Source organism: Neovison vison, chromosome 11, assembly GCF_020171115.1.
Source record: "Neovison vison isolate M4711 chromosome 11, ASM_NN_V1, whole genome shotgun sequence".
In the NCBI taxonomy this organism is placed as follows: domain Eukaryota; kingdom Metazoa; phylum Chordata; class Mammalia; order Carnivora; family Mustelidae; genus Neogale; species Neogale vison.
The window spans coordinates 50926645-50945101 of NC_058101.1; the positions used below are offsets into that span (position 1 = coordinate 50926645).

General features: G+C 40.8%; 2 protein-coding genes across 2 annotated transcripts in view; one reads left to right on the plus strand and one right to left on the minus strand.

Moving 5' to 3' along the window:
• ADGRA3 (adhesion G protein-coupled receptor A3) overlaps positions 1-3496 on the plus strand; it is a 128461-nt gene extending 124965 nt beyond the window's left edge. The window contains exons 18-19 of the mRNA XM_044225899.1: positions 1665-1760; positions 1902-3496. Coding sequence (XP_044081834.1) covers positions 1665-1760; positions 1902-3144 — 1339 coding nt within the window. The 3' untranslated portion in view covers positions 3145-3496. The remainder of the gene's footprint in view (positions 1-1664; positions 1761-1901) is intronic.
• A 13329-nt stretch (positions 3497-16825) lies between these two features.
• LOC122889567 (60S ribosomal protein L27a-like) lies at positions 16826-17245 on the minus strand. The gene has a single exon (XM_044224822.1). The coding sequence runs from the start codon at positions 17243-17245 to the stop codon at positions 16826-16828; it is 420 nt and encodes a 139-aa protein (XP_044080757.1).
• Positions 17246-18457: the final 1212 nt, after the last annotated feature.

Genomic DNA, 18457 nt, shown 5'->3' on the forward strand with positions numbered 1-18457 from the left:
CGTGGAAGACTTTTATCTCAGGGAGTGGCTGGACGAGGTATCTTTCTAGGAGGACAGCCTTGCATTAGGACGCCGTATAAACTGGAGAGCCTGAGGATAAGGAATTCTGCCGAGGTCGTTTGGGTGGTCCGCGTGAGGACTGAAACCACAACAGTTCCCCTCCTAGAGAATGGAGGGGGTGCGTGTTCAGGACACTTGAAGCAGCTTCTCTGGGATGGATGACCAGTTAGATTTAAAATTGTGGGAGGGAGAGAAATTCAAAGATGGTTTCAGATTACTCTCTTTCACCAAGGGCACCTTAGCACATGGCACTTCTACCGTCTGAGAATATAGAAAATGTAGAATGGGGGGCAGGGAGGGTACATGCAGAGGAGGTAGGCTCACTAGTTCTTTCTGTGAGTAGATTACATTTTTGGAAACAGGGTGCTCCGCAGGGAACACGTGTTAGGCGTTTTGGAAACAGCACAGGATGTGTTCTCACATGTAGTCACTGAAGCAATGATGATGAACCAGATGCCACAGGGATAACTTAGCATGGTCCTGGGGCCATAATGACATTTAGTAGATGGGCCATAGCCAATAAAGGGAAGAACTGAAAGAGAACACCTGAGAACATACAAAATTCAGGGGGTGAGTGGTGCGTGGACGATGGGCAGCAGCAGGCACGCTCGGCCACAGAGTCAGATTATAGGACTCTATTCGACACCTCTGTCCCTGGCCTTAAAAGAACCCAGAGATGGTGTTTGAAGAAGAGGTTTGGGGATCCCATCCTCCTTCCTGTTAGGTTCTGAGGGGAAAAAAAAAAAAAAAAACAAACCAAAACCACACAAAACACCAAGCACAGGTGTTAAATCCCCAGTGCTGTCTTCAGCCAGCCAACTCGGGACTCGGGCTGTGTCTCTAGAAGTGGCAGGTGCAGAGTTAGGATTATGACCCAGCCTGGGAGGAACTGGCCAGGGCACAGAGTCCCTACTAACTCTTTTCAGAGAGCTCAAAGAAGCTCTGGCTGAGAAAGGATGTTTCTCTTGTAGGACCTGCCACCACTCTGTCTCCCTCTGTTATGGCACCGTCATTTTTTTCTGCTGTCCCCAGTGTGTCCACGGGAGAGGGTCAGGAAGGGCCTGCGCACGTGTGTAGCTTCTGGGACCGGGCACCTGCTTTACCTGAGTGTCGAGGGACAAGCATACACAGCGGTAGGGTGTCCCAGAACACACAGGCTTAGCCAGACATTAAGAAACAGTTAATGTCATGTGTTTAGTCTGAACTATGGCACAGCAAGACATTCAAGTCTACTTGGTAATGGGCTGACCTTCTGGTTGGAAGGCAGTTCCATCGGAAAGAAAAGGAAAACCTTACCTGCAGTAGCCTGTCCTGTCCACAGGGTGGCAGAAGCTGACCAGCTTTCCTCAAGTTGGAAACTCGGTAGTCTGTTCTTAAAAAAAAAAAAAAAAAAAAAAAAAGCTATCCAAACAAAAATTTTTTAAAAATTTCAGAAACTTATTGTTAACCTAACAGCCTCCAAAAATTAATTTCCAGCTTGTTAATGGGGATAGGAATAATAATGAGTCATGAGGGAAGGGCTTTTGCAGGACAGGAGTACTGGGATGTGTACACCCTGATCACTTGGAGTGATGAGCTGATATTTGCATTATTCCTCCTTCCAGGTTTTACCTGATCGGAGGTGGCATACCCATCATAGTCTGTGGCATAACGGCTGCGGCAAACATCAAGAATTACGGCAGTCGGCCAAATGCACCCTAGTGAGTGTTTTGTGTTCTCTGTGTACCTGAACCCGATTGCTTCCCTTTTTAATGATTTTCCCAGGCCCTGACTTGATTGCAGTTTCTGGAACAGCTCGTTGGTGCGTCGCCTCTGACCCGGTTTCTCATCTTCTCTTCTAGCTGCTGGATGGCCTGGGAGCCCTCCTTGGGAGCCTTCTATGGGCCTGCCAGCTTCATCACCTTCGTAAACTGTATGTACTTTCTCAGCATATTTATTCAGTTGAAGAGACACCCCGAGCGCAAGTACGAGCTGAAAGAGCCCACGGAGGAGCAGCAGCGGCTGGCGGCAGACGAGAACGGCGCAGGGCGCCGCCAGGACTCGCTGTCTCTGTCGCTCGTCTCCACGTCAGCGCTGGAAAATGAGCACACGTTTCATTCTCAGCTGCTGGGGGCCAGTCTCACCTTGCTCTTCTATGTCGCCTTGTGGATGTTCGGGGCCTTGGCCGTTTCCTTGTATTACCCTCTGGACTTGGTGTTTAGCTTCTTTTTTGGGGCCTCGTGTTTAAGCCTCAGTGCCTTCATTGTGGTTCACCACTGCGTGAACAGGGAGGATGTTAGACTTGCGTGGGTCATGACCTGCTGCCCCGGCCGGAGCTCGTACTCCGTGCAGGTCAACGTGCAGCCCCCCAGCTCCGGGGGCACCAACGGAGAGGCCCCGAAGTGCACCAACAGCAGCGCCGAGTCCTCGTGCACCAACAAGAGCACGTCGAGCTTCAAGAATTCCTCCCAGGGCTGCAAACTGACGAACCTGCAGGCCGCCGCGGCTCAGTGCCACGCCAGCGCTCTGCCCTTGGGCTCCGCGCCTCAGCTCGACAACAGTCTGACAGAACACTCGATGGACAATGATATCAAGATGCACGTGGCGCCTTTGGAGGTTCAGTTTCGCACAAACGTGCACCCGGGCCGCCATCATAAAAACAGGAGCAAAGGACACCGAGCGAGCCGCCTCACAGTCCTCCGAGAATACGCCTATGACGTCCCAACAAGCGTGGAGGGCAGTGTGCAGAACGGCTTCCCTAAGAGCCGGTCGGGCAGTAACGAAGGACACTCGAGGAGCAGAAGGGCGTACTTAGCCCACAGGGAGAGACAGTACAACCCCCCGCAGCAGGAGAGCAGCGACGGCTGTAGCACACTCCCCCAGAGCAGCAGAAATTTCGAAAAGCCCATTTCAAACAGTAGTAAGAAAGATGCCTTAAGGAAGCCAATTGTAGTTGAACTTGAAAGCCAGCAGAAGTCTTACGGACTCAACTTGGCTGTCCAGAATGGACCAGTCAAAAGCAACGGGCAGGACGGCCCCTTGCTGGGTACAGAGAGCACGGGCAACATTAGGACGGGGCTGTGGAAACACGAAACTGCCGTGTAGCAGTGGGGGTGCCGGGGGAGGGGGGGACAGTGGTTCTGAGGCAGAAACCCAACAAACTGTGAGCTTCACATTCCTTTAAGCTACGAACGTGTGCAAACGGTTTACAGCCACCTTAGGGATTCGAAACAGTTTTGAATAAACTTCTACATTTGGGATTTTACATATTTTATATCCCCCGATTGTTGCTTTTCTTTATGAATTAAAAAAGAAAAGAAAAAGCCCTCCGAGCACTGTTTTAGTTGTAAAGCACCAGCAGGACTTGGAGAATCTGAAATGTAGTTTTTTGGAACCTGTTCTATCTACTTAACATTTCAGGCTTGTATTTAATACAATAAATAGGTGTTTGTCCTTGTGTCAGTCTTACGTTTTTGTGTTGTATAAGGGAGGCATGTAGTTATGACTGTATTTACACATGGGGATGTCTTAATGAGAACGATACGTAAAACAGTTCTCAGACTTTCACATAATTAACTCCAGCGATTAGGACCTATAAATCAAAGCTTTTTTGGGTGGATGTATTTTATACATACAGTTTTAAATGCTGCAAGGTTTTTTTAAAGATCTCATGGAATGTTTTTTTTTGGAAATCAAAATGCCTAAAAAGCTCTTTCTAAATTGCCTTACTTTGCTGTATCACTTCAGTCCTATTAATATTGTTTTGTCACTTTTGTGGCTTTTCAGTGATTTATATTTTGGTTTAATTTTGTTATACATTTTGCACATCTGTTATTCTTGAATGTAAGGGAAGAGCTACCATAAAAGTAAGAATCAGACTCACTTATTCTGGGTTCTTCAGTACTGGCTGTTACGTTGGCTTTTACCCTGTTTTCATAGAGAGCTCCTCAGGTTCATGCTGAAGTACTCATCTTTCAGTTGCTTTCAGAGGGCAAAAACTGCCCTGATCCTTATGTTGTCATTGGTGTTGATTCACTACAATCATTAACCATCCCTGGTCCCTAATCTCACTGGAGTCCATTTCTGAAATTTTGTTTTGCCTTTTTTTTTTTAAGTTATTTAATATGTTGCATTTTAAAAACAATTTTAATGTCAGTATAGTTAATGTGCATTGTTACAGTACTTTACATTAGTATATGTTACTCAACACGTGTCATAATAAATGTGGTCTTAATCCCCTTCACCTGTTTCACCCATCCCCCACCTCCCGTTTGGTGACCATCAGTTTGTTCTCTGTAGTTAAGACTCTGTTTCTTGGTTTCTCTCTCATTTTTAATTTGTTTGCTTGTTTTGTTTTTTAAGTTCCGCATATGAGTGAAATCACATGGTATTTGTCTTTTTCTGACTGACTGACTTTGCTTAGCATTATACTCTCCAGATCCATTCATGTCATTGCAAATGGCGAGATTCTGTTGTTTTTTAAGGCTGAGTAATATTCCTGTGTGTGTGTGTGCGTGCGTGCAAGCGCTTGTACATACCACCTCTTCTTTATCCATTGATCTATTGATGGAAACTTGGACTGCTTCCATAATTTGGCTTTTAAATAATGCTACAAAAAACAGAGGGGTGTATATATATATTTTTTTAATTACTGTTTTCATATTTTTTCATATTCTTTGGATAAATACTCTGTAGTGGAATTACTGGTTCACACGGTAATTCTATTTTTAATTTTTTGAGGGTTTCTATACTCTTTTCCTCAGTGGCTGTACCAGTTTTCATTCCTACCAACAGTGCACAAGTGTTCCTTGTTCTCCATATCCTTGCCAATACTAGTTATTTGTTGTGTTTTTGATTTTAGCCGTTCTCACAGGTGTGAGGTGATACCTCATTATGGCTTTGATTTGCATTTCCCTGATGAGTGATGTTGAGCATTGTTTCATGTGTCTGTTGGCCATCTGCATAAATTCTTTGAAGAAATGTCTTCATGTTTTCTGCCCATTTTTAAATTATTTTTATTAACATATAATGTATTATTTGCCCCAGGGGTACAGGTCAGTGATTCATCAGGCTTACACACTTCACAGCACTCACCATACCACATACCCTCCCCAGTGTCCATAACCCAACCACCCTCTCCTATTCCTCCTCCCCCCAGCAGCCCTCAGTTTGTTTTGTGAGATTAGGAGTTTCTTATGGTTTGTCTCCCTCCCAATCCCGTCTTATTTCATTTTTGCTTTCCCTACCCCCCAACCGCCCTGCCCTACCTCTTAAATTCCTCATATCAGAGGGGTCATATGATAATTGTATTTCTCTTCTGCCCATTTTTAAATTGTATTCTTTGTGTTTGGGGGTTGAGTTGTTTCAGTTCTTTATATGTTTTGGATATGACCCTTTATTGGATTTATCATTTGCAAATACTTTCTTCCATTCAGTAGGTTGTCTTAGTTTTATTGATTCTTTTGCTGTGTAGAAACTTCTTATTTTGATGTAGTTCCAGTAGTTTATTTTTGCTTTTGTGTCCCTTGCCTGAGGAGAAATATCTAGAAAAATATTGTTATGGCTGATGTTGGAGAAATTACTGTCTCTGCTCCTTCTAGGATTTTTGTGGTTTCAGGACTCACATTGAGGTCCTTAATCCATTTTGCATTTATTTTTGTGTATGTTTTGTGTATGGTGTAAGACAGTGGTCCAGTTTTATTCCTTTTGCATGTAGCCGTCCAATTTTCTGAACACCATTTGTCGAAGAGACGGTCATTTTCCCATTGCATATTCTTGTCTCCTTTGTTGAAGATTAATCAACCATATAATTGTGCATTTTTTCTAGGCTCACTGTTCTGTCCATTGATCTTGGGTCCACAAAAACATTGATGTTTTTGTGCCTGTGACCTACTGTTTTGATTACTACAGCTTTGTAGTGTATCTTGAAATTTGGGATTGTGATACCTCCAGTTATGATCTTCCTTTCCAAGATTGCTTTTGTCTGCCTACTTGTGATCTCTGTCAAATAAATAAAATCTTAAAAAAAAAAAAAAAAAGATTTCTTTTGCTCTTGGGATCTTTTGTGGTTCCAAACAAATCTTAGGAGTCTTTGTTCTAGTTCTGTGGAAAAAAAAAATACTGTTCATATTTTGATAGGGATTGCATTAAATCTATGGATTGCTTTGGGTAGTATGGACATTTTAACAGTATTTGTACTTCCAATCCATGAACGTGGAATATCTTTCCTTTTGTTTGTGTCATCTTCAGTTTCTTTTGTCAGTGTTTTACAGTTTTCAGTCTATAGATCTTTTGCCTCCTTGGTTAAGTATATGCTTAGGAATTTTATTACTATTATTTTATTACTGTTATTACCTTGGTACAATTATAAATGGTCTTTTTTAAGATATTATTTATTTATTAGAGAGAGAGCACACACAAGCAGGGGAAGTGGCAGAGGGAGAGGGAGAAGCAAGCTCCCTGCTGAGCAGGGAGCCAGACATGGGCTGCATCCCAGGAGTTTCAGGATCATGACCTGAACAGAAGGCAAATGCTTTACTCACTGAGCCACCCAGATGCCCCTGGGATTGTTTGCTTAATCTCTCTTTCTGCTACTTCATTTTTATTGTATAGAAATGCAATGGGTTTCTGTGTATTGATTTTGTGTCCTGTGACCTTGCTGAATTCATTTATCAGTTCTAGTTATCTTTTGGAGTCTTTAGAATTTTCTTTATTTAGTATCATGTTATCTGCAAATAGTGAAAGTTTTACTTCTTCCTCACCAGTTTGGATGCCCATTATTTCTTTCTGTTGTCTGATTGCTGTGACTGGTATTTTCAGTACTGTGTTGAATAACAGTCGTGAGAGTGGACATCCTTGTCTTCTTATTCCTGACCTTAAGGGAAAAGTTCTCCGTTTTTCCTCATTGACTATGATGTTAGCTATGGGTTTTTCACAAGGACTTTGTTATGTTGAGATATGTTTCCTGTAAACCTTTGTTTTGAGGGTTTTTTTTTTAATCAAAAATGGGTATTATACTATCTGTTGTAATGATCATATGATTTTTGTCCTTTTTCTTGTTGATGTGACTTATCATGTTGATCAACTTCTGAATATCAAACCATGCTTGCGTCTGAGGAATAAATCCCGCTTGATCATGGTGACTGATTTTTTTTTTTTTTTAATGTATTCTTGGGTTTAGTTTGCTAACATTTTGTTGAGGATTCTTGCATCCATGTTCATCAGAGAGATTGGCTCAGAGTTCTCCTTCTGTGCAATGTCTTTATCTGATTTTGGTATCAGGGCAATGCTGGCCTCATAGAATGAATTTGGAAGCTTTCCTTCCTCTTTCATTTTTTGGAAAGGTGAAAAGAATAGCTATTAACTCTTGTTTAAATGTTTCATAGAATTTACCTGTGAAACTGTCTGACCCTGGTCTTTTGTTTGTTGGGAGTTTTTTGATTACCGATTCAGTGTCATTGCTGATAACTGGTCTGTTCAAATTTTATATTTCTTCCTGGTTCAGTTTTGGTAGGTTTTATGGTTTATTCATTTCTTCTAGTTTGTCCCTTTTGTTGGCATATAATTTTTCATTACATTCTTTTATAATACTTCGTATTTCTGGGGTAGTATTATTTTTCTTCTTTCATTTCCAGTTTTATTCATTTAAATCCTTTCTTTTCTTTTTTCTTATTCTGGCTAAAGATTTATCAATTTGTTGACCTTTTCAAAGAACCAGCCTGTGGTTTCATTGACCATTTCTATTGTTTTTTGTTTTAGTTTCTATTTAGTTTATTTCTGCTCTAATCTTTATTATTTCTTTAATTCTACAGTTTTGGGGTTTTGTTTGTTCATCTTTTTCTAGCTTCTTTAGGTGTAAGGTCAAGCTGAATTTTTTCTTACTTCATGATGTTGGCCTGTAAACTTCCCTCTGTTGCTATAAACTTCCCTCTTAGAACAACTTTTGCTGCATCCCGAAGATTTTGGACCATTGTTTTCTTCCTAATTTGTCTCCATGTATTTTTGATTTTGTCTTTGATTTCTCAGTTGACCCATTCATTGTTTAGTAACATGTTCTTTAACCTCTTTATATTCTTTCCAGATTTTTTCTTGGGGTTAATTTTTGGTGTCTTAGTGTTGTATTAAAAAAAAAAAACCAACAACACGTTATGACTTTGATCTTTTTCAATTTGTTGAGATTTATTTCGTGGCCTAGTATGTGATCCATTCTGGAGAATGGACCATGTGCACTGGAAAAAAAAATGTGTATTCTGCTAATTTAGGGTAGAATGTTCTGAATATATCTGTTAGATCCATGTGGTCCATTGTACCATTCAAAGCCATTGTTTCCTTATTGATTTTCTGTTTGAATGATCTGTCCATTGATGTGAGTGTGGTGTTAAAATCCTCTACTATTACTGTATTACTACCTGTTTATGTTTGTAATAGTGCTTTATGTATTAGGGTGCTCCCATGTTAGGTGCATAACATCTATGATTGTTATAGCCTCTTGTTGGGTTGTCCCCTTTATTATTATATAGTGCCCTTCTTTGTCTCTTGTTACTTTGTTTTAAAGTGTGTTTTAGGGACGCCTGGGTGGCTCAGTTGGTTAAGCTGCTGCCTTCGGCTCAGGTCATGATCCCAGCATCCTGGGATCGAGTCCCACATCGGGCTCCTTGCTCAGCAGGGAGCCTGCTTCTCCCTCTGCCTCTGCCTGCCATTCTGTCTGCCTGTGCTTGCTCTCTCCCCCTCTCTCTCTCTGATAAATAAATAAAATCTTAAAAAAAAAAAAGTGTGTTTTATCCAAGAATTGCTACCCTTTCTTTTCACATCCATTTGCATGATAAATGTTTCTCCTTCCCTTCACTTTCAATCTACAGGTGTCTTTAGGTCTGAAATGAGTCCCTTGTGGGCAGCCTATATATGGGTCTTGTTTTTAATCCATTCCATCATCCTGTGTCTTTTGTTCAGAACATTTAGTCCATTACATTCCAAGTAATTATTGATAGGTATGTACTTACTGCCATTTCCTTATTTGTTTGATGGTTGCTTTTGCTTTTCTTGCCCTCTTTTCTCATGGTTTGCTGTCTTTATTGATAGACTTGGATGCTATTCTCTCTCTCTCGTTTGTTTTTTGCAGCTCTATTACTGGTTATTGATTTGTGGTTACCATTAGATTTGTGTATAATTACACATAGTAGTCTATATTAAGTTGAAGGTCACTTAGGTTTTAACCCCTATTTTTACTTCTCTCCTCTCCCACATTTTAGGTATTGGTATTATACTTCACATCCTTTTATTTTGTGAATTGTTTTGTGAATTCCTTGACTGATTTTGGTAGCTATACTTGTTTTTATTGCTATGTGCTTCCTACTTTTCTTACTCCTACTTATGGTCTTTCCCTTTCACTCAAAGAGTCCACTTTACATTATTTGTAGAGCTGGTTCAGTGGTGATGAATTTCTTTAACTTTTGTTTGCCTGGGAAATTCTTTTCTTATCTCCTTCTATTCTGAATGATAGCCTTACTGGATATAGTATTCTTAGCTGTAAGTTTTTTACTTTCAGCACTTTGAGTATATCATGCCACTTTCTTCTGGCCTACAAAATTTCTGCTAAAAAATCAGCTGATAACCTTATGGGATTTCCCTTGTACATAACTGCTTTCTTTTCCCTTGCTGCTTTAAAATTTTTCTCCTTATTACTACTTTTCGCCATTTAATTACTATGTCTTAGCGTAGATCTCCTCAGGTTAATTTGGTTGGGGCCTCTCTGTACTTCCTGGATCTGGATTTCTGTTTCCTTCCCCAAATTTCAAAGTTTTCAGGTATTAGTACTTCAACTAAAATTTCCACCCCCTTTTCTCTCTTTCCTCCTTCTGAAATCCCTATAATACAAATGTTATTACACTTACACTTGTTGGTGTCACTGAGTTCCTTCAGTCTGTTTTCATTTTATATTATTTTTTCCCCTCTCTCTTCTATTCAGCTTTGATTGCTTTCCATTACTCTGTCCTCCAGGACACTGGTCTGCTCTTCTGCTTCCTCTAGTCTACTGTGTGTTCATCTAGGGTATTATTCATTTCAGCAAGTTCTTCATCTCTGGTTCTTTTTTGTTTTCTCTCTTTACGATCTCACTGAGGTCATACAGTCTTAAGTCTAGTGAGTATCTTTAGGAACATTACCTTAAATTCTCTGGCAGGTATATTACTTACCTCCATTTTGTTTAACTCTCTTGCTGTCATTTTGTCCTGTTCTTTCATTTGGGATATACTCCTTTGTTTCCTCATTTTGTCTAACTCTGTTTCTCTGTGTTAGGAAAGTAAGCTACGTCCCCTGCTCTGCGGTGGCCTTATGAAAAAGAGTTCTGTAGGGTCCTCTAGTACAGTGTCCCCTGTTATTCAGAACCTGGTGCTTCAATTATCTGCAGTGGTTCCCTTTGCCTTTTGTGGGCAGGATTTGGTCCCTGTGTTAGTGGGCCAGTGTGGGGCCACCTTGGGCTTAAGTTGAGTCAGGCCAGTTATTTGCCAGAGTTATAGTCATGCGGAACTGCTGGGTGCTTTCCCTATCTTGTCCCAGAAGTGTTCAATGTAAAACAGGGCGTGTCATCACACCTGATGTCTGCCACTAGCCCATTGCAGTCAGACCAGTGTGTGTAGTTATCTTCCCCTGTCCCTTGGGCAGGGGTCACTTCGGAGTGGTGCTGGCCCCTGTCAGGGCTGCTGGCATGCTGTCAGACTTGTGGCACTGCGTTGTATAGGCTTTAGACAGGAGTAAGTGAAGGGGGTTTATTGGCAGAAGAACATGGTATTGGGGCATGTAGTACCAGTAAGGTCTGCCTTGGTCCCCTGTGGGAAGGTCAGGCGGAGGGAGTGGATCTGTAGAAGCGTGGCAGGTAGAGGGGAGGTGCGGTGGGCTTGCGGTGTTAGCAGGTCTTGTGTGGGTCTGCTGTGGGAGGGGAACTTTTCTGTACCTGGCTGGAAGGGTGTGTCTGCAGGAGAGCATCGGGGTGGGGCATGGTGTCAGCAAGTTTGGAAGTGAGTGTTGACACTATGCTGGTTCTCACAGATGTCCATGTGTCTAGAATGAGGTGCGGGGGTGAGGGGGGACGTGGCACCTGCCAGGTCCTTTTTTTCTGGAGAAGTCTCCCAAAGATCCCAGGTCCTCCAGCACATGCTCTGAGGTTAGTAAACAAATCTATCTCCTATATGCCCCAGGAATGTTTCATATTGCTGCTTCTATGCTGCATCTCCATGGGGCTGTTTGCTGTTTTGTCTCTTTCACAGTGGTAGGAATTCCATCCTTTGCTCTCTTGGAATAGAGCCTGCTGATTTTTTAAGTTCTGGGTGTTAAGCCCTGCTGAATTTAAGAACTCAAGAGATTTGGCCACTTGGTTTTCAAAGCCAAACATTATGGGAATTCATCTTTCCCATGCATACTTCCTGGGTTGAAAGTCTGCTTCTCTCTTCTCTCTCCACCTGTGGTGCCCCTCCCTCCTGTGGAGAATTTTGCAGGTTTAACTCCCAACCTTGTCTCTGCCTTTCCTACCCTCTTCAGTGTGTCCTCTTCTCTACATTTGGCTGTGGAGAGTCTGTCCTATCCGTCTTTGGGTTATCTTCTGGGTTATTTACACTGACCTGGCTGTTACCTGGTTGGGTCCATGGGATAGGGAGAGCTTAGGGTCCTCCCATACCACCTTCTTCCCTGAAAGCTCATTCCTACAACTGCTTTGAAGATCAGAATGGGTCTGCCCTGACTCTTCTATGCATCCATGCCCTCAAGCAAGACAACATTGGAGAAGTGAGGCACACAGCTCAGATCTGTGACAGCTAACTAAAGGTTTGAATCAAATCAGATTCAAAGTATACATTCAAGAAATGCTGAGAGTCAAGTTTAGCTTGATATCTGAGATGTACTGTTTCACTTAGAGTAATTCTCAGAGACCTCACAAGATCACCTATTAGAGTGTGAATGTTCACTTGTCATTGGATTACTGCATTAGACAATATTTTGCTTTGCAATAATAAAACTGGTAGTTCTGTTTAGCCTTTTGTCAGATATTAAAGACACTTTTGTTTTTGTTAGGGGAAACAAGGAAACCAAATGGATAGATTTGATACTTGCATGCTGAACCTCTGCCTGGCCCAGGGTCTCCAGGGAAGTTGATGTATATGTGTAGGATAATGTTCAGAAATGACAAAGATAAACTAGTGAGAGATGGAGTGAATAATGCTTATTTCCCTATCACTATTTTAATTTTGCCCTTATATTTTGCAGAGCATTCTTAAAATATTTGACCTCTTTTTCTGATCCATAGGTCGACTCCATAGAGACAAAGACCTTTGTTCTTCTGCTTTTTCCTACCTCTTCACAGGAAGTGAGGAATTTCCCTTCCTGGACACATTGGCCATTCAGTAAGCATCTGTTAAATATAACTTTTTGTAGGTAATAGAAGACAGGAAACCTGGGCCTAGGGGAGGGGTGGAAGACAGAAAAAAACCCAATACTTGGAATAAAATGAAGATTCCATTAAAAATATTTGGAGTGTGTTGATATTCAAAGCATAGAGAGTGGGGAGCATTGACTTTATGCTTTACACGCAGTATTTGATGGAATCCGAATGTTATGTTTGTGTATAGGATATGAAGAACACATTGTATCCCCCCCCACCTTTGTCATTTATGATTTATGGCTCATTGCTGATTGAGGTTTCTCTATTTTTCATAGAACCATAAGCTGTGAAGAGGTGTTTTGGTTTTCTCAGAGATTGGCTAATTCATTTTCCCCGTTTAAAATTTTTGGCATCTGGGCCTCAAAGAATTTCTGACTTGACCGTGCTGGCCAGATATGCTCTCATGTCTAGGAGCAGGACCCATTTCTAATGTGGTCACCAAGCTTTGCAGCACATGGCCTTGCTTCCCTGGAGGCAATGACTTGGGCTCTGCATGGTATTTATGATCTATAGTTTAACAAAAATCTTCTCATCCCAGTTATTTCTTTTGAGTTTTAATTTCATAATGAGTTATAATTGGTCATGTCCTGCTCAAGAAAATGCATGTGATTTATTATTTTATTCCACGAAAGGTTTTTTAATCCTATGGTCATGCACTGTATAATATAACATAATAAAGTGATGTTATTTACTAGTGTTAAATGCTAGCCTGTTTTTAGGATAACAGTTAAAAATCAGGTTTGTGCTTGAGTATTTCTGTGATGAGATTTTATATAAGTGTACAAATGTATATTAATATTTCAGGTCAAAATAGGTAGCAACTAATTAATTTAGAAATTTGGGATTTTTTGCACATGCAATTTAATGTAACTCTGCACCCATATTCAATATATTTATATAAATGTAATTTATGAACAGATGGCAATTTATATATAGATGCTGAGGCTTACATTTTGCTTATTATTGAAAAATTTGAAAGTTAAAACATGAAAACCTACGTGTTTCAGGTATTGAGTTCAGAATGCCCAAGCTGAAGTTGATTGAGACCATAAAAAATGCAAAAGTAAGAAAAAATTAACTGAAAACATTTCAGCCAGGAATTAAACTAAATCATCAAGAAAAGTAAGTCCTTCAACAGCAATCCAAATATTAAAACAAATGTTAATTCTCTTTCTTTTCAGATTCCCAGAATCATTTAATTATTTTAATAGTCACTCCAGTGCTTTTATCTGAGAAATTATTTGATTATTTATAGCACTTAGGATAGTGTTTCCCAAACTTGGGTCATTCATCACTCTCGCCAATTTTGCCATACTTCTCCAACATTTATAGTAATCCTGGCATATGGGTCTACTCACTTTTTTTTCCAGCAAAATACAAGTGATGATAAATCCAATACATTTATTTATATCAATGAAGCCTACTCCTCTGGGAGAATTTGTAACTGTTTATTTTGTGTACTCTAGTCACTCTAGGCTGGCTCATCCTGTCTTTCCACCTTCCTTGGTAAACCTGCTGGTGTATGTGAAACCCTCAGCAGCCTTTGGTCATAGCTTTCTTTCAGCTTCTTTTCACTGGGGATGCCAGTGCCTCAGAGGTGGACACCAAGTGTGAATTTACAGGATCCCTATTATAGTCAGAGATGGACCACTACTTACACTTATAGAGTTCAATGCTTAGAATTAATTCCCGGCTGAAATCTTGTTAGATTCTTTCCAGCCAACTTTTGCTTTATATTGTCTGAAACACATGTTGTCCTTCTAATTGTGTTATGCCTACAATATGGTGGAAGAAAAGTATGTGTGATTGTATATGTCTAATCCATTACTGGCTGCCATCATCTAGTTTGAGAAGGTCCTGATGAAAATTTTTACCAGAATATTCCATGCATTTTTTTTAAAAGTTCAAAATCTTTCTAAAGGGTTCTTTAGATGCATTCACAAAGTAAAGACTCTAGCTAATGCCTTCTGGAATGTTGTGATCATTGTGTTCAGTGTCTTTGAATATAACATCAATGAACATTGGTTTGTAAAGGTATTTCAGAGTGTTCACATGAGCAAATAGTGATTGCTCACAAAGCCAGGAGAAGTCGTGGGTCCCCAGCTAGGTGATGACTGGCTCTAGGAAAATACTGTACATGAAAGTAATGAACCTCCACTACTAAGCAGGGTGTTTGTTTTGTGATTGGTGTCCATCCCTACATAACGCTGAGTAAAAATGTTTAGTGGGCAACCATGATCAACAATTTTTACTGCTTAGTTAAGTATTTTCTTTGAAACTTTGTATTTTAAAGAATGCATCATTTTAAGGGCTTGCTGCAGTAAGAATTTCTTGCTGAAGCAGTGCTCTCATGTATATGTCATTAGTCTGGCAGCCTCCCTCAGGGGTTTTCACCCCAGCTCTGTGCTCTCTAGGCCCTTCCTCAGAGGATGAGTGGTAGCACATGGGAGGATTGTAAGGATCAGGCCTGGAGATGGCCTATGGCATGTCACATTGACCAGAGAAAAGCTGTGGCCACATCTAACTGCAGAGTGGGCCAGGAAACCAAGTACGGCTGTGTGACTTGGAAGGAAGGAGAGATGGTTTGCTGAACAAATAACCAGGTAGCCATAGGGATAGAGTCCTATAGACAAGAGTGAGTTCTGTTCCCACCTAGTCTTCTTAACCTGTTACAAATCTTACCTTCAAAAAAAGCCCTGTCTATTATGAGTTCCAAACAAAAGTGTTAGATTTCATGTCAGTTCCCAAATTACGTCATGGTCAACATTTTTTTAAAAAATTTTTTTATTTTTTATAAACATATAATAAAATTTTAATCCCCAGGGGTACAGGTCTGTGAATCGCCAGGTTGACACACTTCACAGCACTCACCATAGCACATACCCTCCCCAATGTCGATAACCCCACCCACCTTCTCCCAAACCCCCTCCCCCCAGCAACCCTCAGTTTGTTTTGTGAGATTAAGAGAGTCACTTGTGGTTTGTCTCCCTCCCAATCCCATCTTGTTTCATTTATTCTTCTCCTACCCCCTTAACCCCCCATGTTGCATCACCACTTCCTCATATCCGGGAGATCATATGATAGTTGTCTTTCTCCACTTGACTTATTTCGCTAAGCATGGTCAACATTTTTAAAAGAATTCGGTAAATACGTGGAAATTCAGTGTCCATCCTGATCTATGTCCTTAATATTCTTATTTAACAGGAATTATATTGCAAGGCTTATTTGCTAAAGGGGAAATATATTCAATGTAATTAATCTCCAGAATTTTTGGTCTTGCAGAACTGAAACTTTATGCCCATTAAACAACTCCGCATTTTCCCTTCCACCCAGCCCTTGACAACTACTGTCCTACTTTGTTTATTATAGATTTGATTACTCTAGGTACCTCTTATAAGTGGAATCATACATACTTGTCTCTTTGTGACCAGCTTATTTCACTTAGCTAATGCCCTCGGGATTCATCCATGGTGTGGCAAGGAATTCTATCAGAATTCCTTCCTTGTTAAAACTGGATAATATTCCTTTATGCGTATGTTCCCTATTTTCTTTATTTGGATTGCTTCCATCTTTTCACTCTTGTGAATAATGCTGCTGTGAAAATTGGTGTACTACAAGTAAATTCTTTGGGACCCTGTTTTCAGTTCTTTTGGATTTATATCCAGAAGTGGAATTGCCATATCATATAGCAATCCTGTTCTTAATTTTTTGAGAAACTGCCATAATATTTCCCTGGGGGCTGCACTATTTTACATTCTTACCATTTGCCCAAGGGTTTCAGTTTCTCCAGATCCTCACCAACACTTGATTTTTTTATTCCGTAGCAGTCTCCCTATAGGTGTGAGGCCGTAACTCATTTGGGTCTTGATTTATATTTTGCTAATGATAAGTGATAGTGAGCATCTTTTCAGATTGTCATTGGCCATTTTGTGTATCTTTGGAGAAATATGGGGATCCTTTCTCTATTATTTCATCGATTTATTAGGTTTTTTTGTGGTGGAGTTGAAGGTACTTTAATATTCTAGATAGTAACCCCTTAGAAGATGTATGATTTGCAAATATTTTCTTCCATGCTGTAGGTTGTCTTTTCATTATGTCACTTGTATCTTCTGAGGCACAGAAGTTTTTAATTTGATGTCCTATTTATCAATTTTTAGTTATGTTCCTTATGCTTTGGTATTATATCCAGGAAATTTCTGCCAACCTAATGTAATGAAGCTTTTCCCCTGTTTTCTTCTAAGAGTTAAGACCTTACAGTTAAGTCTCTGATCCACTTTAAATTCATTTTTGCATTTTTTTTTCGTTAGCATTGAATGAACCTCCCTCCACGTGGCTTCAAGCCACCAGGACACAGAACCCTCAGTGCTTAATCCTCTCCCCAGCTCTCATGATGGAGAATTTGGCCTTCATGCTATTAGGCTGTTTTGGAAGCTCTCCCTGCTCCAAAACTCCGTAGTAGCCTGATTGCACCACATGAGTGATAAGAGCAACTCTAGTTTTGTTTCTGGCCATATTTACCCGTGGATCCTTGCTGACCCAGGTCCACAGTTTATCAAGGTTGACAGTTGGGCAGAAGCTCGAGTTACTCTTTATGCAGTAATCCCTCAGACTGACTTTTCCAAAGCAACACGGGTTGTGTTTGCCAAAGTTGATCCTGGGGCGATGCACACGGCCAGCATGACCCAGGCCTCCTGGGTGCTTCTGGTGTTTGCCGAAGCAGCCGTGGCCCCGGCTTTGTTGGTACCGAGGTTTCTGGGTCTTCCTTAGTCTGCATGACATGTTGGCAGCCCAGACGAAAGAGCCATTTTTTGTGTGGTTTACGGTAAGGAGCCAACTTTCATTTTTTGTGTGTGGATATTTATTCTTTCCTACCTGATTTGTGGAAGAGACAGTCCTTTCACCGTTGAATGGTCTTGGCACACTTGTTGACAGTCATTTGAACCTGTAACTGAGGGTTTATTTCTGAGGTCTCCATTCTCCATTGGTCTGTATGTCTGTCTTTATGCCAGTACCATACTCTTGATTACTAGAGCTTTGTAATAAGTTTTGAAATCCTAAACTGTGCGGCCTCTAAGTTTGTTTTTTCAGGACTGCTATATTAGTTAGCTAGGACGACTGTTACAAAGTAGCACAGACAGGGTGTGTAACGGCAGACTATTTTCTCACAGTTATTTTATTTATTTATTTATTATTTTTATTATTTCTCACATTATTTTCTCACAGTTCTGAAGGCTAGAAGTTTAAGGTCACAGTGTCTGCAGGTTTGGTTTCTTAAATGGCCTATCTTCTTGGCTTTCAGATGATCCCATTCTGTTCTGTTCTCACACGGCCTTTCCTCTCTGTGGGTACATCCCTGGTGTCCCTGTTGATCTGAATTTCCTCTCAGAGTCTGACTGGATTAAGACCCATCCAAAGGCCTCATTTAAACTCAGGTCTTTAAAGGTCCTATCTCCAAATATGGTTACATTCTGAGCTATGTGGAGAGAGGGCTTGGGGGAGGCTAGAGCTTCAGCATAGGAATTTGGCGGGTATATAATTCAGCACAAAGTACTTGGCTACTTGGTACCCCTTGAGATCCCTTATGATTTTTAGAATGGCATTTTCTATTCCTGCAGAAAATACTTTTTTGGATTTTGAGAAGGATCTTTAGATCATAGGGTGCCAGAGTGGCTCAGTAGGTTAAGCATCTGCCTTCAGCTCAGGTCATGATCCTGGAGTCCCGGGGTTGAGCCCTGCATTGAGCTCTCTGCTCACTGGGGAGCCTGCTTCTGCCTCTCCCTCTGCCTGCCACCCACCCCCCTACTTGTGCTCTTTCTCTCTCTGTATCAAATAAATAAATAAATAAATACTTAAAAAGAAATCTGTAGATCACTTAGAATGGTGATCGTAACATCCTGACATCCTAATACAGAGCCTTCCAATCCATAAGTGCAGAATGTCTTTCCATCAATTTGTGTCTTCTTTAAAGTTTCTTCCGGCGGTGTTTTGTAG

Bases quoted from the DNA above. Each gene is read 5' to 3' on its own strand.
- LOC122889567 (XM_044224822.1), bottom strand. From the start codon at position 17,245: ATGTCATGCAGACTAAGGAAGACCCAGAAACCTCGGTACCAACAAAGC.